The following is a 23,517-nucleotide window of genomic DNA, read 5'->3' on the forward strand; positions in this document are numbered from 1 at the left end:
AATTTATGAAGTGCAGTGCCAGCATATTTGTGATTATCAGATGGCACTGTAAAATACGTTAGAATAGGTTGGGCATTTTGTCGAGCACGTTGCAAGCAGTGGAGGCAACGTCGGCTACGGCCACTGCAGCCTTGGAGGGATGGCGCAGGCACAGGAGCCGTGGTTGGAGCTGCTGCTCATACCACCATCACGTCGACTTGCAGCGGTGCGAGCTGCTCGTGAGGTCACATTCCGTCCCTGCAGGCTGCAGCTGCACTACAAGAAATTCGACAATTTGGCAGCGAGGCTGGCAGAGGGAGGTGAGGAGATCTTACTTAGCGCCGTCATCGCGTCGATCTGCAGCCCGTGTGGCTCCGTGACCGCGGTGATGGAGAGACAGGGCTGCCTGGGAGGCGGAGCGGCACACCGGTGTCCCGTCGGTGAGACGGGATCCAGGGAAAGCACGGCTCGAGCTTCGAGAGGCGGCGAGCTACCAGCCTAGCCAAGGCCCAGCGTTGCCCCAAGTGCCGTCCCGCTTGTTACGTTAGCATTAGCATTAGCATTAGCATTAGCATTATTGTAGCGCATGCAAAATGCTCATGGCATGTGTTGGGTCATATGTGTATGCAGTTGCATGCAAAATTTTATGGCATGAGTTGCATCATCTGTGTATGCACTCGCGGACAGTGTGGCGGAGGCCCGAGCGGTGGCCGGCGATGTGGCGACCCAGCGGCGCCATCACCGCCATCACCGTCGTCATCACCATCACCTCCCCGGGCCAAGCAGGCGCACAAGCTGTTCGGGAACGATTTCGCCGACAACGGCAACAGCTGCGTGGGTCCGCAGAGGCTCGGTAGCCAGGTCCTTGTCGGCGGCGTACGCAGAGGCGGCGGCGAAGGCCTCGTCCCGTTGGGGGGCGCCACCTTCAAGAGCCGAAGACCCGAAAATTTTATCAATTGTAGCAGGGATCCGAACTCCACCCTCCTCCCTTCTCTCCTGCCGAGACACACCCCTCCCTCTCCTGGCTCACCCCTATCCATGCCGTCCCTTCCGCTCCCCGTTCACCACTGCCGCGGGCAAGGCGAAGCAGGTCGAGGGCCTCGGCTTGGATGCCTGACTGCCCGCGAGTCCGCGACGGCGTGCTGCTCGATTGAGGAGCAGAGGGCAGGTGTCGTGGTGGTGCGCATGGGCAGCAGGGAGCCCCTAGCAGCTGGCGCCAACAGTGTCGTGAGCTCGCCGCCTCGAGGCAGGTCGGCCTCCAGCCCACCATGGCATCCCCCTCTTTCTCCCTCAGCCCCTCCCTCTCCCGAGGTCCGAGGTCCCGAGGAGCGGAGGCCGCGGCTGGAGAAGCTGCCCCAAGGAGCAGAGGCGGCACGGCGGGACGCACTGCCTCTAGGATCAGCGGCAGCCGCGAGCGGCTTATGGAGACGTGCCTCATCTCCGGTTGTGCAGAGGACCATCGCGAGGAGTTGGGAGTGCACTGCAGCCACCGTATACTGCCTCTCTCACGTGGTGCCTGCCTGTGTGTACCTGCCGTGCGTGCTCACCAAATCCGGCGGGGGAGGGGGCACGGCAGCTGAGGTGGCGGCCAGGGGCGGGCTCACCCTTGGGGCTCCATTGTCAGCGATGGCACCCGCAACGCTACAATGGAGATGGCGCCGCCGCCGAATTGCGATGGCCACCAGCGACCGGGCAGCGGCCCATTGCATTCTGTCGCAGCCGGCAACTCTACAGTATTGGCACGCTTGTCGGACTCGAGGTACAGAGTCATTCTTCTTCCTCCCGATGGATTTGGCGATGGGAATCGGAGTCCGTAACTATTGGCACTGGCAGGCTCATGGGATGGTGGCTGCCGTGGAGGCTGACACAAATGCAATATGGTATGCAGGTTAGCTGTTCGAGGAAATGACCAGGTAGCAGTCCGTATGATTATTGATTACATTATCTCACTGATTGAAGATTTCAATGTTCATGAATTCTGACTACTAATTTTGGTGTATGTTTTATCTATAAAATCATGTAATATTGGTTACAACTTCCAAATTCTGATTGTTGTGGAGTAACCAAGTTGGGTCTTGTTGCTGTCAGTAGGTTAGTGCAACCTGCGGTAGCAAAATTATCTTAAGCTATCATGCAAAAAATAGGCTGTCGAAATTATCATTATGAAAATAAAGCAGAGATTGTTGTCAGTAGGTACAATACGTCTGTTTATAGATCACCCAAAGACCGCAGCGGGTACAGTGGAAAGGAGAGCCCTCAAGTGCTCTATTTTCCTTTCATTTGAGTGGCATATGTTTGCACTAAAAAGGTTAAGCATTCACATGCTAAGGCCCTTATATTTTCACTTAACCTCCGTGGCCCAGATAATTTCATTCAGCAAAGGGACATGCTGGTTTCCCGCAGGTATCAGCCCTCTACCTATAATACCTGCTCCACCATGATGCTCATAGAAACTGTATTCGTATACAGAAAATATATTGGATAGAACAAGTTTGGAGGTGGTATTGACCTGACGCCTTTGTTTTGTTTTTTTTTGGGGCCAAAAGCAGCTTATCCAAGGCTGTTGTGTTTGACATTTATTTTGTTCCTGTGTTTTTGTTGGATAACTAATTTGTGGTCTATTTGCTCTTTCAGGTCAAGAAACAAATGTGTGATAAATTCCATCCTAGCTTTAAAAAATGGTGCGGTGATTACTTTTATATCAAGGTTAGTTTATTAAGCCGTTCTTTTTATGTTCCTGAATATTGTAGTATTTCTAATTGTCAATTTTGTTGTAATCACTGACACATGACAAATCTCATGGTTAAATTGATCCACAATCTTAAAAGTGCTATTGTATTTTTGATAGAACATGAAAAGTGCTATTATATTGGTCTTCTTGTTCAGTATTGTGCACTAAATAGCTATCATGCTTGTCTGGTGGCAAGAACAAGTCGTGGTGTTGATTATTTATATTTGATAGTAGTATCATGGGTGGATGGAATATTTTTTGACGATCTTGATGATTATGATAAGAAAACTCACCTTCAGTTCGCCATGCACACACATGTGGTCTGACCAAAATTGTAACTTCTGACCAAAATGTGGTCTTACAAATTGGTCGGGAAGGAGAATGCAATTGCTGCTTTGGGTCTGACTAGCAGAGTAGTGAAAAGGTGAGTGTCTCGTTCTTTTTTTCTAGCTATGGAATGTTCTGTTAGTTGAGTTTGCTTCCTGCAGCTACGATACACAATTGATCTTGATCGATAAATTCCTTGACTGCTGGCAGCAGGCATGGGCACTCGGTGCCGCAAACTGTACACAAGAGTATGCACGGCCGTCCTTGGAACCAAGTGCTGTCATATATAGAGCTGTGCGGTCGTTCTATCTTCCTGACGCCTTGTAAGGGTGGTGCTGCTTTTTTGTGTCGGACATGGCTGCATTTGCCATCTGGTTCAAGTAACTACAGGAGGCGCGGCTCATGGAAGAATGAAGGTATGGATTCTGCGGAAATGGTTTGTGGCACGAGTTGTAAGGTCCAACGGCAGTGGCGCGAGTTCCTGGCTTCTCCATCCTTGACGTCCATGGTAAGCTTTCCTCTCAATTCTCCATCTTAAATATTCTGCCTCTTCCTGTATGTATAACCGTCCGTGCGTGCGTGCGTGTTGAGATCTTGGATATTTGTGAAGAGTATATGCAGCAGTGGTAGTTGTGGGAGGCTAAACAAGAAAGAAGCAGAAGAATGCAGGATTCCTCAACCATTAGAGCTCCATGTCAAGCTCCCTTTGCTGTGATATGGCCACTGCAGCTTGTTTATCGAAATGTCTATAAGAGAGGAGCTCAGGTAGAAGCGTGTGATGGCTAGCTAATAACTTAATGTATTTCCCTCGTGTGTGAAGATTCAGATCGTGTAAACTTCGAGTATATTGAATGTAAATCGTTTGAATGTTGGTCTGAAGTACAACATTTCACATTGTGTAAACTTCAAGAAAAAATATTATTTTTGGTTGATTCATTTGGATTATCAAATATCACCGTAGCGCTAGCATGGGCATTGTACTAGTTAGGCTCTCCATCTATCGGGTTGTTGGACCTTGGTCAAGTCGAACATGCCAGCTATATTTCTTGAGAAAATTTCCTCTATGGTCCTAGAAATAATGGTAGTTCCCTCTATGGCTCTGGAAATTTTTGAAACTCCCCTATTTGATTCTCTTTTTAACTTTGGTTCCTTATTTGGCTTTTCCGCCGTCAACTCTGTCAGTTATCTCGCGTGAACAGTAACTTGTGGTTTTTCATGCCTCTTTTCTTCACTAAAACAATCTCCAAATCACCTCCAAAATTCATAAGACTTTTTACAGTGATACAACTAATGAAGATGAACCTATTTTGCAAAAAACCATATATGTAGCGTTTACTATCTTAAAATTAAAATTCACCAAATTAGACTATTTTTTAAGACTATCTATTTTTTAAGACATAAAACTACTGTTCAAAAATTAAATAAAAAAGCCTAATATTTTTAAGATGAGATGAATTAATTTATAAAATTATTTAGTATCATAAGTTACTTAGAGAATTTAGAAGTTCTTTAATCAAAATAAATTTAAACTTTCTTTCAAAAAACAAAATTTTAAGATAACTTCAAAATTCTCTAAGTAACATATATTATAAAAAAATTTATAAATTATTATATCCCATCTTAGAAATATTAGTTATTTTTACTCAAATTTTGGACACTATTTTTGTGCCATAAAAAAACCAAATACTCTTAAAAAGTAGTCTAATTTGGTGAATTTTAATTTTAAGACCCTACATGTTACACATGTGATTTTTTTGCGAAATGAGTTCATTTCCATTAGTTGTATTGCTGTAAAAAGTTTTATAATTTTTGGAGGTGATTTAAAGGTTGTTTTAGTGAAAAAAAAGAGAGATGAAAAACTATAAATTACCGTTCTCGCGAGATAACTGATAAAGTTGACGGAAGGGCCAAATAAGAAGCCAAAGTTAAAAAAAAGGCTAAATAGAAGAGTTTCAAATTTTCAGGATCACGAAGGGAGCTGCCATTATTTTCTATAGCCATAGAGGGAATTTTCTCATATTTCCTCATTTGTTTTGTTTCCATTTCACAGGCGCGTACAAATCCACCATCCAGCCTATTCATTACGGCCTCCCCAACCGGCCAGCCAGCCCAAGTAGGAATGTCAGAAGAGGTCGCGCGGAACTTCAGACTAGAGTGCGTGGGCTCGCATCCTCGGCTCCTCGCTATCAGGATTACGTAAAACCCACACCGCAATTAATTTTCCCTAAAAAAATCAGGATTACGTTAACAAAACTTTAAAAAAATAAAAAAAAGATCTGCAGGAAAGTTTCCAACCTATTTGTATTTCTTTATTTTTACTGGCAACGTGCCTGTAACTGTAAGTTGCATGGAACATATAATTCGTTGTACAGTCACCTAGACAATTTGGAGATTGGAGATTTATTATACAACGGTCATGATATGTTCTATTCCCTCCGTCTCAAAATAGAATACGCGATTTGACTTGGTGCGGTTTTCAAGACCATACTTTAACCGTTAATTTATACTATTGTATATAATTTATGCCAACAATATAAGTATCAATAGAAAATACCTGTAAACACAAATCTAATGTTACAACTATTGTACTACAACTTGTTTACACTATTATATTAGGCTAATTATTGGTCAAAGATAATTTTGAATTTTGAAATACGTGCATGCCTTATATTCTGAGATGAAGAGAGTAATACATTTTGTAATCCAATTCCGTATTGAGTCAAGACTCCATACCATTGCTGGACATGAGTTATTCTAACTCGCATTATTCTTGTTGATCTGTGGACAGAAAAAACCTACATTATTCTTGTTCAATCTATGGACAGCCAAAACTATATACCTGGTTGAAGACCAGAACATGCACTAAAACATGCTGGAGCATCCCAACTTACCATATCAACATAAAATCAACCCGGCCAACCACTACAGAAATAAGAGAGGGTAGGGCCGGTGTATGCAGAGATAGTATGGCATGCCACTACACCATACACAAACTCCCACATGGTCAGGTTCCTCGGTTCACTAATTGATGTGTGGATGGATAATACCACCAAAGCGAAAATCATGCATCGATTCCAGGACCCGGATATGCTGGAAGACTCATTATCCTCTTGTCAAGCACAGGACTACCCACTGTGAAATGGTACAAGCTTTGGAACTCCAAATCTTTGAAGCCAAGTATCTCATGAACTGCACAGAAATTCTAGCAAATTAGAAGCTATTACTGAATAATGCTTAAGCCAAAATACCAATGGAGAGTTAAAATATCATGACCACTGCAAACTGAATAGAAATATGAAGAATATTATTTAGATATCACTGTGGATTGTAGTAATTAAGAGAAACCAAATATAAGTCAGAAGTGATCTTGTGCTTCACAATCACAAGCAGAAGAATCAACTTGGGCATGAAAAGAGTCCAGACATTATGGCAAAAACGGTAACAGTATTCAAGGATCATTCTGTTTTTCCAAGTAGTGTGGTCCCAGCTGGCTTGATGACTAATACAGATTGAGTCATGCATTGCCAATATTCTAAAGACTAGCGAAGACACTGGACCAATTAGATAACTTTGAATTGGCTTGTGCCTCATGAAAAAAATTGCTCGTTTTAGCATAGCATGTATATTATTCAACAGAGTCCTGAGCATCCTACTCGTCAATCATCAGATCTTTTAAGTGCACATAAACTGCAAAACAAAACAGAACAACTGGGATTTGTTCCCCTGTGGTGTGAACAACACAGCAGGGTTTTTCCTCTCTATTTTTATTTTTTTTACAACAAGCAGAAAGGAATGTAATGGTGTTAAATGTTCTTATAGTTTGCAGATGCTCCCTGTTTCAGCTAATGCAAGCTAGCAGAGGATTATTGCTGCTAAAGTAAATACCTCCATGGTTAACAAGTACTAAACTGCGATAGATCTATTAAAATGTCTGCTCAACTTACCAGCATCATCAAAGTAACAGCCAATCCCTGTGGCAGATATTCCAACAGCATGGGCCTCAAGGTAAAGCACTTGGCCAAGAATGCCAGTCTCCCAGAACAAACGAGGATACATCCATTCACCTTTATCATGCAATACAGGCTTGAATCTAGCAACCATCCCAAGGCTAAAACATCCATGTGAAGCAATTTCCTGAATAAAAATACCAAAAGCAGATAACTAGTGAAATTTCTGCATGTACAAGAATAGGTTACATGGTCAAATGCCAAAATGAAAGGAGGGAATGTTGAAATTAGTTTCAAATAATTATATCAGGACAAACAATATAAACTAAAGGCAGAATGTCTGGATCTAAGCATAAATAAACATTGATAAATTCATAAGGAAACGCGTTAACCAGCCCATCAAATATAGTTTATAACTGAATAACCAGAAACAACGCCATTTGCCATCTTCATATACCTGAAAGCATGAGATCTGCATTGCCAACCTTTGGCAATCCCCTTTCATCAGTCTGTAGAGTGGGAGGCCATCAGGGCAACCTTCCGGTCGAACCCACTCGAAGTCCTGCCTCATGGCTCGCTGCAACGCACCAAAATGCTCCTCATTCCTCACCAGGAAATACAGCCCCTTTGGCAGCCCTGTGATGCGATGCACAAACAATGCGGCATGCACCTCTGCATCCCATGGTAATACACGGAATGGAAGAGCACACTGCTTCCCCTGCCGCTCACCTGAGCCAGCCTCCCCTGATGGGAGGCAGTGCAGCAGCATCTGATAAAACATGTCCCTCCCCATCACATGCACCCCATCCATGTCCACCGCACTTCTCCGACGTCGCACCACCTCCTGCACTGTTAATTGCTTGTATAGACCTTCTGACATAGCTGGGCTTTTCCGCCATGGCATCACAACGAATCGTTCCTCAGGCACAGGGCCATGCTTCTTCACTTCTTCAGCAGTGCGGTATATCACATCCCACACCACATGATCCTTACTAAGCGCATTCGCCTTCCCAACCCAATGCAGCCCATCAAAACTCCTCAGCGCATCACTCATCCTGCCATAGTCCACCTCAGGCTCGGACCTGGCTGGGAATAGCAGGACGGCGCAATCTGGGTGCTGCCGCTCCACCCAAGGCGCCTTACCCTTGACCACTCTGTCGGGCAGCTCCTCAGGCGTTGCAGCCGGGCTCCCCTTTTCCACTCCAACCAGCCTGCCAAGATCCTCGTACGACAACCCGTCGAGCACCTTGGCGTCCCACCCCAGCGCTGCTGCAGCTACCGCAACCGCCGCGAGCGCGTGGCCCACGTCGTGGTTGCAGTACCGAAACGCCCGCTCCCCATACTTCCACGCCTCCCGCCAGAACACCGAGGATAGCGCCAAGACCGCAGTCGCCGGTGAGGGCAGAATCGCGGCGCATTCGCCAGCGGGCGCCGTGGCGCGGACCTCCAGGAGGTGGTCGCGGGGGGCGTAATGAGCGACGGCGAACCGGCCGGGCTCCCGCGGGTGCGGGAAGAGGAGGTGCGCCTCGGTGGGGTGCAGGTTGCCGCTGCTGGGGTTGACGCGGAGCGACCAGGTGGAGAGGCCCGTGGACTTCCAGGCGGAGAGCGCGAGGGAGTGGAAGAGAAGCGCGGAGAGGGAGTCGACAGTGAGCGGCTGCGGGTGCGGCGGCGGGGGCGGGGAGTGGAAGATGGCGGGGTAGGGGACGGGGCCCGCGGAGAGCGCGGGGGAGGCGGGTTGGGGAGCGGGAGCTGGGGCGCGGGGGCGAAGCGGAGGAAGGGGTTGGGCTGGTTGGCCCAGTCGAGGCGGCCCGGGCCGCGCGCGTAGCCGGCGGTGAGGCTGTGCTTGGTGCGGCAGTGGTACTCGGCGGCCGCGGAGGCGGAGGTGGAGGGAGGGGTGGCCGAGGCGGAGGACATGGCGAGGCGGCGGAGGGCGCGGAGCGGGGCGCGACGGCGCGGGAGAGGGGAGGGGAGGCCGTGGCGGAGGAGGAGCATTTCGTTCGGGTGGGGGTGGACGGCCGGTGCTGGGTTTCGCGGCGATCCTCGGGAAGCGGGTGGAACCGTGGGGAAGGTTCGGCGGGCCGTGGGTTGGGCCGAGGATTATCAGATAGACGTGGGTCGTGGGCTAGGTAGGCCAGAGTAGAGATTTTTGCGGACCATTCTGACGATCAACACAACAGAAAGGAACCACCAGTTCGACACAGACCAGCCAGTCCGGCCCCACCAAACCTATATAGCTTCCAGAGGGACATTAGTTTTATGGATTCCGGTGTTTGAGATTCGTGCAGGGTTCCATAACCGTTTGATCTCACCTCCCCGCCTCTTCCTCTCCGACCCTCTTGCTGCCTGCCGCCTCCTACGCCCTACCCCTCCGCCTCCGCCTCCGCCGCTTTTGAGCGCCACCCCAACTCCCGCTGCCGCGCGACGCCCCCGCACCTTCGCCGCGCGCCGCTCCGGCCCTGCCCCCCGCTGCTCTCGCGTCACGTCCTGCTCTGCCGCTACCGCTGTGCTCGCCGTCGCCGAAGAAGAAAAGCAGTGAACAAATTATTTTTTAAAATATTAATCTAGGTTTTCAAAAATGTTGAATTCATTCTCTTTGAAATGTTGAAATAGATTATGAAAAATGTTGATCTTAGTATTTTAAAAAAATGTTGCAATGTGTTTCTGAAAAATGCTGAATTCACTATTTTCACGTGTTGATTTATCTTTTAAAAATTGTTGAATCTAATGTTCTGAAATGTTGAATTTTAGACCTCTAATTTAGGTCTAATGGGTTTTAAAATTATATTGGTAACCAGCTTTCACAAGTTATATAGGAGCCCCGTTCGGCCCGGCGCAAAAAAAATATTTGGAAAACGGATTAAGTACACAATCCATGTTCTCTCGTGCGAGGGTTGCAGATGACATAATGTTTGCCCTCGCGGCTCCTGCAAAACAGCGAGAAATTAAGTAGCACGCCGCAAGGTTCACAAAGCACATGGCATGCAAGTTACGCTGAAGATAGAATTGGAACTTCTCGTTTCAAAAAAAGAATGTGGAACTTCATCGAGGCCTATTTAGCTCAAGAATTAGCAAAGAAATTCTCATCAGAACGCAAAACCATATCCTGAAAACATAGATCTATATTATTCATACATAGTAGAACAGTGGCGAATCCAGTCAATGTATAAAGAGGGGGCTCATCTCCCTTTTCATCTTCCTCCCCTTCTCTTCATCTTCCTCCCCTTCTTCATTCTTTCTTCCAAAAATAGAGGGACGCTTAGAGAGATATTCATTGATCTTAGAAAGGTACCCCCTAAGCCTCCCTAGATCCGTCCCTGTACTAGAAGACAATTGGATAAGAACATAAAAAACCTGAGAGGCTGAGACCATTGTGCTTGTGCCAAGTCATCAAGTGCAAATCCGTTTCAACTTTGGCGTTGGGCCACCTGCCACTCAGGCACGTTTCTAGACAAGTTGTTTGGAATACAGTTTTAGACCTTTTGGAAAACATTTCCATTGCAGAGAAGTTTATCTTGGAATCTTCTTGGGAAATTAACCTTGGACTAAGGTCCTGTTTCATCCGTATGGAGACTTATACCCATCTGAAATTGTCATTTTTACCCCCTCTTCTGTTCTGTTCTGATTTTTTTTACGCTCTGAACTTACTCTACTTTTTGCTTACCCTCTTTCGCAAATTGGTCTTCCACGTCCTATAGCTTTGGCACATGTCTCCAGGTACACAGTTTCACATGGAACTGTCATTTTTACCCCTTCCTTTCCTCACCACTCACCAGGGAGACCTAGAGTGCATTCCTGCTCGCTCCTCGCTGTGAAAAGGCTCTTGCACCTCCACAGAACCCAATCCCCCTAGCAGCCTAGGGCCTCTCCTCCAGCCTCCAGCTTCAGGCACCCCAGAAACTCAGCCGAGGGAGGCATTGCGATCTTCGAGGTCACGAGGTGCATGCTCAATCCCCCATGAATCCTGGTCTTTCTAGCCGTTTCCTTTCCTGATCCGTAGGAAATTTCGTTGCTTTCCTCTAAAAAAAGGAAATCCAGTTGCTTTGGTAGAGCTTGTTCTGCGATCGTGCAGTCTCAACTGAAGCCTCAGAAATGGAAAAATGCTTAAGCAGTGAGGACTTCCTTCCCTGTGTTGTCGATCGCGTGATCTTAGTATCCCTGCCTAGCTCCCTGGGTTGTTTGAGGGTTTTCGGATTTTCGCAATGCTGGTTCTTGGCTTTCTTGGAAAGAAGGTTTTTTCATTGGTGCTCAGAGTGAAGCGCCTTTCTTTTTATCTGCCTGTTCTGTAGTGGGTTTTTACCCTCTTGATCTCTCTTCTTTTCTTGTCACTATTTCTTCTATTCCGTGGTATTATTTTGGGAGCCTCAACTACTTAACCGGCCCACTTGGCTACTTGATAACTGACTTGTGGCATGGCTGACTGATCTCACCAGCAGAGAATTGCTGGGAAGAGGAAGTGCTAGAGGCATGAGCAACCCTTGCGTCCCTGGTGCTTGTAAGAATTCCTTTTCAACTTCCTTTTTCCAGTTGCTTGAATTTGTGCTATCACCATAGTGCTGTTGACCTATTTAACCATTCTTTGGGGGTGGGGGGCTGCCATTCTACCTACTTTTGATTCGGGGAACAATTAGGCTTATTTCCATTATCCCATGATGAAATTATATATTTTTGTACTTTATTCGTTTGGAATTGAAATATGCACCGTTATCTGCACGTGGCACATACTCTATTCTTTTGTCCTGTTAATTCTGACTTTTGAGTAATCATGCTTGTGCTAATTTCAGCTGCTGCACTGGTGAGAAAGGCTGACGATCCTGCTTTTGAATGGAAGATCTGTGGATTCTCGGCTCTACTTGAGAGGGGAGCTATACCAGCTAGCTCTGCTCTTTTCCGCTGCTGTGGATATGAGGGGTATGCATCATTTAAAAACTCTACTGTTTGCCTTGGTGGGATCAAACAGTTATCTGCTGACAATATTAATAGACACAAATCATCTTCCAGTAGAGTCAATAGCAATCATAATTTTCTAGAAATTCCATTTGCTGTCTTACTCGAGTCTTGACTTGTAGTCTGAGTTGGTCTTCTGCTTATTAATTCACTATCACTTACCAGGTTCCTGCAAGTGATCCCTATGCATGATAGACCTGGAGCTGAAAGTCCTTATATTGCACTTGATCTTGTGCTAAGCCCAACAAAGTTGATGCAGTGTTCGAGATGTCAATGTACAACCATTCAAATGGAACCTATTGCGGATACAAAGGTAGGTTGCCAAACTTAGTTTTTCAAGCACACCAGCTTATTACAGACAAATGTGGAAAGATATTACTTTAAAAAATTATTTGGAAAGACATTTACATTGTATCGAATCTATCATTCCAGCACAGTGTGCATATATTTTGAAATACGATCAAATAATTTCTCACATTATCTTGAATTTTTCAAATATTATTTTGTTCACTTTGTATTCTCCTCTTTATTTTTGTCTGTAGACATCCTATTTATGTTTAGGCACTTCTCTTTTTGGTAGTCTTTTCAGAACGGTTCACTTCTATTGTCTTACATCTAATTTATCTTTAGACTCCCTACCTGATATAGACTGTTGAAGTACTTTTATTTTTTTCAACATTTCAGATTTCATATGCAATCTTCTATTCTGATTTTGATCATTTTGTATTTGCAGCTCACTGTACGGTATTCTAATCTTTTTTTTTCAGGAAGTTAGTCTATTTCTATTTTGTAAAAAAAATGATAAACGTGGGATGGGCCCAGGTCATATTGTACTTGTGCTAGTTTTAGTTTAGGTGTCTTATTAGTCTAATATTTCCACCTTTTTATCTATGAGAAGCTAGCTACAGCTTCGACGTGAAGAGAACTCATTCAGAGAAAAAATGCTTGATCTCTCTTGAACAACTGCTGAAATCATCTGATTTTCTGGTTGAGGATAGCTGTATCTTTGCTGTGGGGATATTAAAGTTAGATGTATATCCTTCTAAAAACACGTTTCTTTTTATGAAGAAGAAACATGTTGTGGTTCAGAAGAAGCCTATCATAGTTCAGAACATCTTCCTCCAGAAGAAGGGAACCATCAAAGGCAGCTGTACCTGGAGCATTAACAACTTCCTTAACTCGAAGCTCCCTCCATTCTCCTTCGTTTGAAATTGGCGGACATAAATGGTACACATCTGTTATTAATTCTATTGTAATTGAACTACAGAGTAATATCCACAATGTTGTTGTTCAGTTCAGCGTGCAAGTTATATATCCTTCATCTTAGGTATCATGTTTTGTTTGTAAGAACATTGTTTTTGGCGAAAAAACAAACCTGATAACTTAAATAGGAGCTCTTGCAGTTGAAGAGTGCAAATTGTTTGTAATTCAAGGTTAACATTAGACGGCTTAAAAAGTTTGAAGGTCGTAATGTAAGTTTTTCCCGTTTGATTTATGATTTGCCTGGAATTTCTGGTACTTAAATTTTATGACATAGGTAAAGCACCTGAAACCAAAAAAATTTTATGACATAGGTAAAGCACCTGAAACCAAACACCCTCTAGTTCTAATATGTTTTCAGGTAGACGATGATTCATTCTCGTCTATTAACTGACTAGATATGTTCCTACTTCGTATTAGACTGCCTGCCAACATTTTCACCACCTGCAGAGATGAGCCTAGCATCATTTTTCCTTGTGAAGTTGCAATGGTCATAATGGATTGTCTGTATGCTGTCTCAGGCGCATCAGCATGTATCCACTTGGTGACCAATACATCAACAGTTCACTTTCCCTGTACTTGTACCTGCATGACCCGAGCGAGCTCCCTCCTGAGTGTGGGATGATGATTGAACTGACACTATCCATCCTGGACCAAAAGAACGGGGCACGCTACACCCTTCCAGGTTCATCTCTACTTAACTTGTAGTAGTAGTATCGTTAAATCAATTAACTGGTGGCTACCTGATCCTGCTTGGATGTGGCCTTACTTTGTTCACAATTGCAGGTCTCTTCTCGTTTGCAGGAAATGGTAGTTGCTGGGGATGGTCCGACTTCATGCTACTCGGGATATGGAAGCACTGGGTTTTGGCCTGTCTTGCAGGATCAAACTGCATTGGGAAGGCAGATATCCACTGATGGCTAGATGATCTGAGGAAGGAAATAAATGTGCAATTGCATGCTTGGGAGTAGTATGTATAATTGTATATGATAGTTATGTAAGGAGTACTTGTTCTTGATCATGATCTAACTATGGTAGTAGAGGTAAACTGATGGAGAACTCGGAGTTGAGAAACTGAGAGGGGATGGTGCACATTGCATGCTTATATTATCGGCATGGAGTGTAGTTTCAAATGGATAAAACAAGTATCTTGGCTTGTGTTCTCTACATACTTGGTTTCTGTTATGCTACATTATCCTTCTGGTGAACCAACCTCGTCGAAATTCTATGCATATGTTGTTAGATTCAGCTTAATAAGGGTGATTCATGGATGTGAATTATGGTGCGCTCTCCCTTGGTGAGTTTATTCTGCATGCTCCGTTGGTTGCAAGAGCCCCTTCTTCATGACTTGCCTTGTAAAATGCATGTGCATGTTACATAACCATACATACAGCAGAGTTCGTGAATACTGAGTCTGAGATTATTTATAGGTAATCTGAATGGCCATTTATCGAGATATACATGTGAAATATCTTCTTGTTTTCTCTTCTCAACAATCATTGATACCACAATCATCACTGTTGGAGAAATTTAAGTTCCTGGCTGGAACCATGCAAATACATTTATTTCATTTAGTTGCATACAAACACATTTCTTCTTTGCATGCACATTGTAGATCCGCATCACCCATCAGTTGCAACTTGAAAAGAGATGAGCTCACAAGCAGCAGAAAGAAGCATATAGCTATGCTAATTCTGGCTCGGAAGTCTTCCCTGGATTATATTATAATTTAAGAGATTAGACGCGCTTGACCTTCTTTGAGTGTTGTTACTGGTTAGCATTACCTAGAAATCATGCTTAGTGGCGGTGAATTGGGCTTCTTCATGGAAACCGTAGACTGAAATATGAAATCCCTAAATGTTTTTCTATAAAATAGAAATCGTAGCTTGGTTTATATATTATTTCGTTTTTTTCCTTCATTCGGAAAGCTAGAGTGAGACCATTATATTACTCCGGGAGGAGGAGCTAAGAAAAAACTGAGAAGTCCTATTCTTTGTTCTGATTTTTTGGTTTCTCTGATATGACTCCTGCTCAAATTACCCGGCCTCAGCCAATGTTTTTGTGGATCCATGGCTGGCTGTGTTGCTAGCTATTGTGTGTGGCACTAGATTACTTCGTTTGGTTGCCAATCCAAAACTAAGCGATCGACAATTTAAACGATTATACATCAGAAGTTCATTGGCAGGAGAAAGATGTGCTTGCAACTTGCAAAGATGACAAAGCAGCAAGTAGGAAGTCTCACAGCATGAGAGCTAAGCCAACACCAAAAAGATGGAGCAGATGAAACAGAAAGCATGTGCAGTTGTGCACACAATTCACCGAGGAATTCGACATCCTCCCAGACTGCTACCTTGTTCCGAAAATAGAAACGAGAGCTTGTCCACACTGCAGGACCACTTGCACTGAGATGAACTCACAGGTCACATGAAGACGATATGAATGCATGAGCCCTATCACTTTCTGAGAAGGCCACCCTTTTTGCCACACTGTCAAAACTCGCCATCCAGGTCCCTGGTTTGCAAAACTTTAAATTTTCTTTCGAAAATTTGTACAAGATTCCGTTTGCGAAAATGCGCAAGAACTTCAGCGTACGCATGAGCTCCTTCCAATTCTTCTTCTCCCAAAGACCAAACGTCTTTTTACGATTTTCTGAAACTGTGCCGCGAAAGAAATGGCCCGGGAATTGAAGAAGATAGCATGCGCCTTCCTCTTGAAGCAGTTTCCGGTGCAGATGGCTTGCCTGTTTGAGACCCAACACCAATCTGCACGCTGCAAGGTTCTCTTTAATACGCGCACGTGTGGTGGTCGGGATTCGAACCCACAGCCTCTTGCCTCGCGTGTACATCCCTTACCATTTTATCTACACAGCAGTTATGATTAGGAAGGAGATGCTTTCCTTTTAAAGTAACCCGTGGAGGACCTTTTATATCAGGTGGTAAACACCACCCGGCACCCATATCTAGCCTGGTACCGGGTGGTGTTACCACCCAATACTAATGTGTGGAACCTTTAGTACCGGGTGTGTACTAATGTCTAGCCTTTGGTACAGAGCTTTTGGTACAGAGTGGTGTTACCACCCGGTACCAAAGATCCCTGGACCTTTTCATTTTTATTGGTACTTTTAGGGTGGATCTTTGATGTATTTTCTAGTAGTATATCCTATATGGTGTGGTGATCAGTACTGTTGGCTAGTGCCGGCCAGAAATCTGTGTGAACTTGGTGGATGCCTTCGTCTTTGCCATGAGTGCTTCGCTTCTCACTCGCATATCTGCTGGTTGCTAGATGGCTTATGGAAATTTGGTGAGGCGTTTCTTGTTCACTCGTGCATACAAAAACGACACCATTTCTACTGCTCCTTCCATTACAAATTATAGATTGTTTTAGCAATTTTTACATGGAGTATATCTAGCTACATAATAAAATCTATCTATCTAGAAAAATCAAAACGACCTACAATTTGGAACGAAGAAATTATTTATTTACGCTAGAGAATCTAAAGCAGTGTGTAACAGCATGCATGAAATTATCTTGGAAGAACATCCGGATCCTATTTTATTGGTGCTGAAATTATTTACTCCTTACAAATATCACAAAAATCAGTGAGTCCAAAGCTCTCGAAGCAATGGGGAGCTCGTGGAAGTTGAGGTAAGGTAATAATGGTACCGATGTATGATGCGAAAGCAACTCCTCTTCTAGAACCATATTTAGCCCTTGCAGACATGGTAATACAATTGAGTTGCCATTCATAACACAAAAGACTGATAATTTTGTGGAATTGGCCTGTATCTAATTTAGTTTCTTTTCACTTATATTCTCCTACCACCACCGTGCCCTTTCTAACTTTTAGTTCACTTCTTCTATTTTGATTAGCTGCCAACATCCAAACAACATTTGGCCATCTGTCCTTCATCTAGACGATTTCACGCAAAGATTCCATTTTTACTCCTAGTTGTTTGCTACTAGGCATAGAACATCTCCCTCATTTGCTTCTAGGGATGGAAACTGGAAGAAAAGAAAACAAGAAGATGGATATCTGAAATATCCGAATCTATTCAATAAAAATCCGATAGGCTTCTATCTTTACTTTCATGCACACCTCAAAAAACCCCCCTCTCGCCACTGCGGCCAAGGGCTTGCTCCGAGCCCTCCAAACTGCGCCGCGGAAGGCATTGCGAGATGCGTCCGCTACATCCCTCCCAGATCCCCCTCCCTTTCACGTTTCCACTTTGATTGTTTCTCTCGATTCATAGCAAAGTCTGCTCATTTGGTTTAGCTTGTTCTGCAATCATGATCTGAAAAGGTACATATAGAGGGGAAACGGAAGGAAGGGGCTTAATCGGTTTCTGGTATAGCCCGATCCAGTGTTCCTGAGTTGTTTGAGGGTTTTCTGCGACGTGAGTTCTTAGCTTTCTTGGCAAGAGGGTAAAGTTCGTTTCCGAGAGTAAAGTTCGTTTCCTTTGAAGTTTCGAGCTGCCTCTTTGTTTGTGGAATGGGGTTTTACCTCCCGGCCTCTCTTCTCTCTTGTGTGAAATTCTTGTGTCTGTGGTAGTCTCTTGGGTACGATTTGTGGTTCCTGTGAGAATAATACGTTATTGGTTCTTGATTCTGCATCGTTTGCTTATGGCTTCACGATTGGTTTCACGTGCACAGGACTCTTCGACAGAGGAAGTGGTAGAGGCGTGGAGCCATGGGCAACACTTGCGTTGCAGGCGCTTGTAAGGATTCAATCGAGCTTCTTTTGCTTGAGGATTAAATTATTCTGCTAGCATGTTGATTGCTACTTTAACTTAGTGGTGTTGGTTGGTTTATATTTGGATTAAGATCCCTCATTATATGACATTATTGTCGATGAAATCGAGATAATCCCTTGAATAAACAAACATTGGGAAAAAAATGAACCATCGATCTCCAAAATTTCATTCCAGTTGACAGTTGATTTTTGATTTGGTACTCTACAAGCTACCAGCTACCACTACCTGTTATGATGCTGTGTGACCCACCTTGCAGTATGTGTATGTAGAATATGATTAGCGGCATTATTGTGTGCTATTGCTTCTAAGATTTATTTTGGAAATAAACTGATTCATTGCTGCAAAGAAAATAATCTGCTTGACTTTCTAAGTTGCCCTCTTATCAATGGAGTGTGCAGAAAGAGTAGTGTGTGTATTACGTGCAAAAGCAGAATTCCACTGGTTTCTACTCCTGTTTGGTCAAGTAACCAATTATCAGGAGCCATTTGTCATAAGTAACTCTGCTAGATACTTTTATCTAGACAGTTGGAAGTAGAATGACATATTATTCCCTCTATGTAGATTATACAGAACTATTGTGCTCCATTTCCTTTCATGAAGTTTCTATTTTGAGTTCGTTTATTTGTAGCTGCAATCATGCACCTTAATCTGCTCATAGCGTGTAATCTCTTCATTCTCCCACTGTCTTCCTCAAACAAGAGGGGAAAATTAGTTCTATAGCATCGAAAGGTCGCTACTTCTGAAAAATACCACTGAAACATCGCCATTACGCAAAATACCATCAAAAGTGACAATGCGTTCTGAAAAATACCATTTCGTTAACTTTTCAGTTAAGATGATGTTTTCTTCTCTAACATGGATAAGGAATTTTCATATTTACCCTTATCTTCTTGATGGCAGCAACAACTCAATCCTACTCCACTCATCCAAGTACTTCTCCTCCACCGTAGCAATCACAAGTAGTAGAAGGTCACATTGCCACCTCGTTCTTCCCAGATGCAGCTCATCTCCTTTTCTTATTCTCCAGGAGCCGCCGAGCTGCACATCCCAAAAAGGAGCATGCTGCCACTCCGTCAATTCTTGTAGCACCACAAAATCCATTAGCTGGAGCTCCAATCAACAACCACCGAGTAGATCCACAGCAACCAGCTCCTCCTCCAATCGGCAAACACGAGAGAGACCATCTTCCTTTACCTCGATTCCTCTCCCATGCCATCCACGTGCTCTGCCTCACGAGCAGTAGCAAAGCAAGCATGGCAAACAGCAGATGAGGGTCCGTGCAGCTGCGCAGTGGGGTGCCACCAGGCCACCGTCAAGCCATGCAGCACCGCTACACTGGAGCCTTGTTAAGTCCGGGGAAGTGGGGATGGCATGGCATTGCCTGCTGCAGTAATGGGAAGGGGAACCAAGGACGAGGAAGGAGATGAGGGTAAAATCAACAATTCATTTTGCCCAATAGAGAGAAAGACACCCTTTTACCTGCAAAAAGTAACGGAATGGTATTTTTGGAAACGGATTGTCACTGGTATTTACATAACGGTGATCTTTCAGTTGTATTTTTCGGAAGTAGTGATGTTTCGGGGCTACAGAACTAATTTTCCTATTTAAGAGTTGTTAGTGCCTGGTCTAATGTAATTAAGATAGCATAGGTGAACTATTGATTGGATGACATAACTGCACAAGATTGTGTTTGCTACGTATTCAGTTTTGAGTGAAATGCACCACCGGTCATCGAATTTGACTCATAGTGCCATTTAGCATATATTTAGTTTGGAGATTGATTGGATCCATTCCTGATTTTAGGGTTAAATCGGATCCAATTCTTGTTTGGTTGCTGGAATAGGTTGGGTCCAGTTTTTTATTTGGTTGCAAGGATATAGATGTGGCTTGAGATGTCCGTTTCTAACGGTGTTAGTAGCCTTGATGCGGGATCCACGTGTCAATCTCCTCACCTCCTTCTTCGTCCTCTTCCCTCACCTTCTTTCTCTTCCCTCCCCGTTGGTATAACACCCGACAGCTGCACGCTCTCCTCGCCCGAGCTCGCCTACCGCCCACGCTCGCCGGCAAGGCGCTCGCGCGACCGCTGCCCTGCACATGCGTACCACAGCTCGCCAGCTCGACGCTCGTGAGCCGCAGCCCCATCGGCCCAGCGCTCGCGCCACCGCTGCTCATCCGTGCCGACGCACCCGAGCTCGCCAGCCTGGAGCCCACCCGCGCCGGTGCGCCGAGCCCGGCGCTCGCGCCGCCGCCACCCCGTCCACGCCAGCGCACCCGCCCGATGCTGCGAGCTCTCCTCCGCCGCGACGGGCTCCCGCTGAGCTGGACCGCCGCGGAGAGCTCCCGCGAGCGGGGCGCCACCGCAGGCTCCCGCTGAGCTCGGCCGCCGCGGGGAGCTCCCGTGAGCGGGGCCCGTCCTTCGCCGCAGCCGAGCTCGGCCGGCGGCCGGCCCGCTTAACACCGCCCCCAACCTCCGCCTGCCTGTCACCACCGGACTCGCATCGTCTGCCTTGCGCTGCCCACCCCTGCTCTCGCTCCCGCTGGCTCGAGACGGAGCGCAGCAGCGTCCAAGTGGGTTGGGGTGGTCCGCTTGATTTGGGCGGACCATCTCGACCAGCATTTGAGGGGAATATTCCCCTCAGGGATGGATCAAACCCACTTCATTCTCAAGACAAACACGTTCAAAAATAGGTTCGATCCAACCCAACCCATGCACCAAACACATGATAGATTCCTAAACTTCGAAAATGCACATTTAGATAGTCAAACTTGCTAATTACTTCATCGCAAGGGTAGGTCGCTTTGTGTTCACAACTGGAAACAAACCTGGCTGGGGATGGTTACTCTAACTTCATGGCACTGATTCGAGGACCAGTCCAGAGGTTATCTTGCGGGATCGAACTGTATCTTGAAGGCCGACATCACTGCCATTGGGTCTTCCAATGACAGTTAGGCGTTTGATGGTTTCAGGAAGGAACAATGCTTTGCAAACTTGGAACTAGTATCCGTGATAGCCATGATCTCACTTAAGTAGTAGTGGTGAACTGAACTAGAGGTTGAGAAACTGAGGATGGTATACGCTTTGAGTAAATTGGCTCGTGTTTGCTACATGTTCAGTTTCTGTTATATATCACTCTGTTCTGCTTGTGTTTGTGGATTCAGCCCAAGTTTTTGCTTTCAGCCAGAAAAAGGCCCAAACAAGCAACATCAAGCCCAAGCCCAAAGCTATGTCTCCGGTCTCGGTCGTCACGCGCGCGTCAACCTCCGTGTGCCCAAATTCCCCATTCCCTCACCTCGCCGATCCACCGCCGCGACCCGCCATGCCGGCTGCCGCCGCCGCGCCCGCTCCCGCACCGCATCCTCCTCCGGCGAGCCTGGACGCGCGCACGGGCGGCCGCATCCTGCGCCGCGCGGCAGGGCACCTCCTCCACCCTGCCTCGCTCCCGACGCTCCTCCTCGCGGCGCTCCTCCTCCTCCTCTTCCGCTCCGCGCTCCTCGCCGGCACGCTCCGCCTGGCCTCCTTCGCCGACCGCGACCCGGCCCTCCGCTCTCTCCTCGCCCGCCTCTCCCCTCCCACCCCGCCATCGCCGCCGCCTCCCCCGCACCACCTCCCGCGGCGCCGCTCCCCGTTCACCTCCTCCTCGTCCTCCCTTTCCGACGACGATGTCCTGGTCGGCCCCCTCGATCCCGCGGCCTCAGCCCCCTCCCGACGCCGCAACGCCTCCTACCACCATGTCCTATTCACATCCTACTCCTCCGCGCCCAAACCCTACCCGGTGCCGCTCCCCAACCCGATCCCCGGCTCCGCCTCCCCCTTCTTCCTCGCCGTCCACAACGAATCGGCGCCGCCGAAGCCCGCCTCGCCACGGGGCAACGAGCTCCGCTTGCTGGACTTGACCCGGCGCGACGCGGCGGCAATAATCAACCTCCTCGCGCTGCTCTCCTCCGCACACGTTCTCGCGATCCTCGGGTACATCGCCGTGCACTCCACCGCACTTGGCGCGGTGTTTGCGTCCGTCGCGGGGCGGCACGTGCAGGGGCAGCGGCGATGGTTCATCCTCGCCGGCGCTGCCAGGGGTGCTAGGCGGCTCACGGGATTCGCGTTCCTCCGGTGGGCGACCCGGGATGCCGTTGTCCAGATGCTGTGTCTCTGGTTCTTCGCCGATGTGCACGATCAGGCCCAACTTTTCAGGCTCTTTGTGGTCGCCAAGCTCATGCCATTCTCGGCATCCGTCAACCCATGGCTTGCTGCAGCAGTTGCAGGCCCAGAACTCGATGGTTTCTTCGTCGCGTGGGCTGTGCTTGATGCAGTCATCTCGGTGTTGTTCACTGTGGTGCCATGGGTGGTTGTCATGGACCGTGATCCGCGGCCACCTGGGCGCAATGCTGTGAAGGAAGGGTGCTATCTTGTCTCTCTGATGGCAACCGATGCCACATTGCTCAAGTGCTGGGAGACAGTTGTGTGTGGCAGCATGGGGCGGCTCATCATGGTGACATTTGGTGGAAAGGTTCTTGGTGGATTTCTCCATGCGATTGCGGAGGTTTACTTCATGGTGGTGTGGCTGTTGTTCTACTTTGCGGCAAGGTGTAAAGAGGTGCGGCTGGGGGGCCGTCAGTTTGGACCGGAGGATGTTGCAGCTGCTATTGATGGATTTAGGTAGTGGCCAGCTGCTGGTGGCTGCTTGGTTCTCAACGCATGAGAGGTATATTTCATGCCTCATAGTGCTCATTGATGACACACTACTGGCCTTGGCGAAGTAGTTGTTTTTTCAGTTCTCTTGATCTTCTAAATCTTGCTGGGATGGTACATGATTCAGATGAGGAAAAGAGAACTTGACAATGTTGTATGTACAGTTTTTTGCTCTCTGGGGGTGTATTTCACGTATAGACACACCATGTGATAGGTGTTGTAGCTCCAACATGATTTGTGAAGTTTATACATCCTACGGTCTGCTAGCAAAGTTTTCCTTGGTGTTATGAAAGGCTGAAGCTTGTGATGGTGTCTGTTCATCACCGGTGAAACTGTTGATATGCACCTTGTATGGAACAATAATATTTTTTCTCCAATAGATGTGATAGTGTAATCACAAATGATCAGAAAACCTCTGCAATTTGCAGAGAGTACCCATGAGCATCTTACCATCTGTGTTTTTTGTTTATGTGCAAAGTTATGGACTAGTATATACTTGTTCCTTTAAGCTTTTGATCACCTGGCCACTTCATACCGTCCGTTAACCCTTTGTTCAGTCTATATTTCAGTTTTTGCAGTTGGTTGATTGATCTAAAATTGGTAGTTTCAACCCAAGTTATTAGAAGTGTATGTGCACATTTTAGATTGATTAGAAGAGTAATAACAGTTTCTTACCATCATTTTTTATCGAACTGTTCTCCCAGTTTCTTACCATCATGACCAATGTACATCCATGTTGGCCCTTGCAGTTAATTTTTAAACTGTTCTCTGTTCCCCTGTTACATTTCAACACAGAATATAAATATTGACCTAGTTCAAGCCCATATGTGATCTTTATTTTGTGTGACAATTCCATTTTGACTTGTGTTCCTTCTAGCTTATATCATGATG

General features: G+C 46.2%; 2 protein-coding genes, 1 long non-coding RNA gene and 1 pseudogene across 5 annotated transcripts; 3 read left to right on the forward strand and 1 right to left on the reverse strand.

Annotated features, from left to right (window-relative positions):
• The first annotated feature begins 675 nt into the window (after window positions 1–675).
• Window positions 676–3,879, forward strand: LOC112876873. Of its 3 annotated transcripts, none has more exons than XR_003225387.1 (4): window positions 676–1,892; window positions 2,614–3,134; window positions 3,248–3,545; window positions 3,629–3,879. It is a non-coding gene; the product is annotated as an uncharacterized LOC112876873 (long non-coding RNA). The 3 variants fall into 3 exon arrangements; XR_003225386.1 differs by having other exon boundaries at window positions 3,251–3,545; XR_003225388.1 differs by having other exon boundaries at window positions 676–1,867; window positions 3,251–3,545.
• A 1,796-nt stretch (window positions 3,880–5,675) lies between these two features.
• LOC112872539 lies at window positions 5,676–9,018 on the reverse strand. The gene is given in 4 exon segments (XM_025935563.1): window positions 5,676–6,226; window positions 6,982–7,171; window positions 7,442–8,685; window positions 8,688–9,018. Coding segments are annotated over 4 exon segments (1,851 nt in total). The 5' UTR covers window positions 8,977–9,018; the 3' UTR covers window positions 5,676–6,098.
• Window positions 9,019–11,448: 2,430 nt separating this feature from the next.
• Window positions 11,449–20,949, forward strand: LOC112872827 (annotated as a pseudogene).
• Window positions 20,950–21,189: 240 nt separating this feature from the next.
• LOC112875159 lies at window positions 21,190–23,067 on the forward strand. Its single transcript, XM_025938894.1, has one exon. The coding sequence runs from the start codon at window positions 21,257–21,259 to the stop codon at window positions 22,595–22,597; it is 1,341 nt and encodes a 446-aa protein (XP_025794679.1). The 5' UTR covers window positions 21,190–21,256; the 3' UTR covers window positions 22,598–23,067.
• The last annotated feature ends 450 nt before the right edge of the window (window positions 23,068–23,517 follow it).

Source organism: Panicum hallii, chromosome 9, assembly GCF_002211085.1.
Source record: "Panicum hallii strain FIL2 chromosome 9, PHallii_v3.1, whole genome shotgun sequence".
Taxonomy (NCBI): Eukaryota; Viridiplantae; Streptophyta; class Magnoliopsida; order Poales; family Poaceae; genus Panicum; species Panicum hallii.

Bases quoted from the DNA above. Each gene is read 5' to 3' on its own strand.
- LOC112875159 (XM_025938894.1), top strand. From the start codon at position 21,257: ATGCCGGCTGCCGCCGCCGCGCCCGCTCCCGCACCGCATCCTCCTCCG.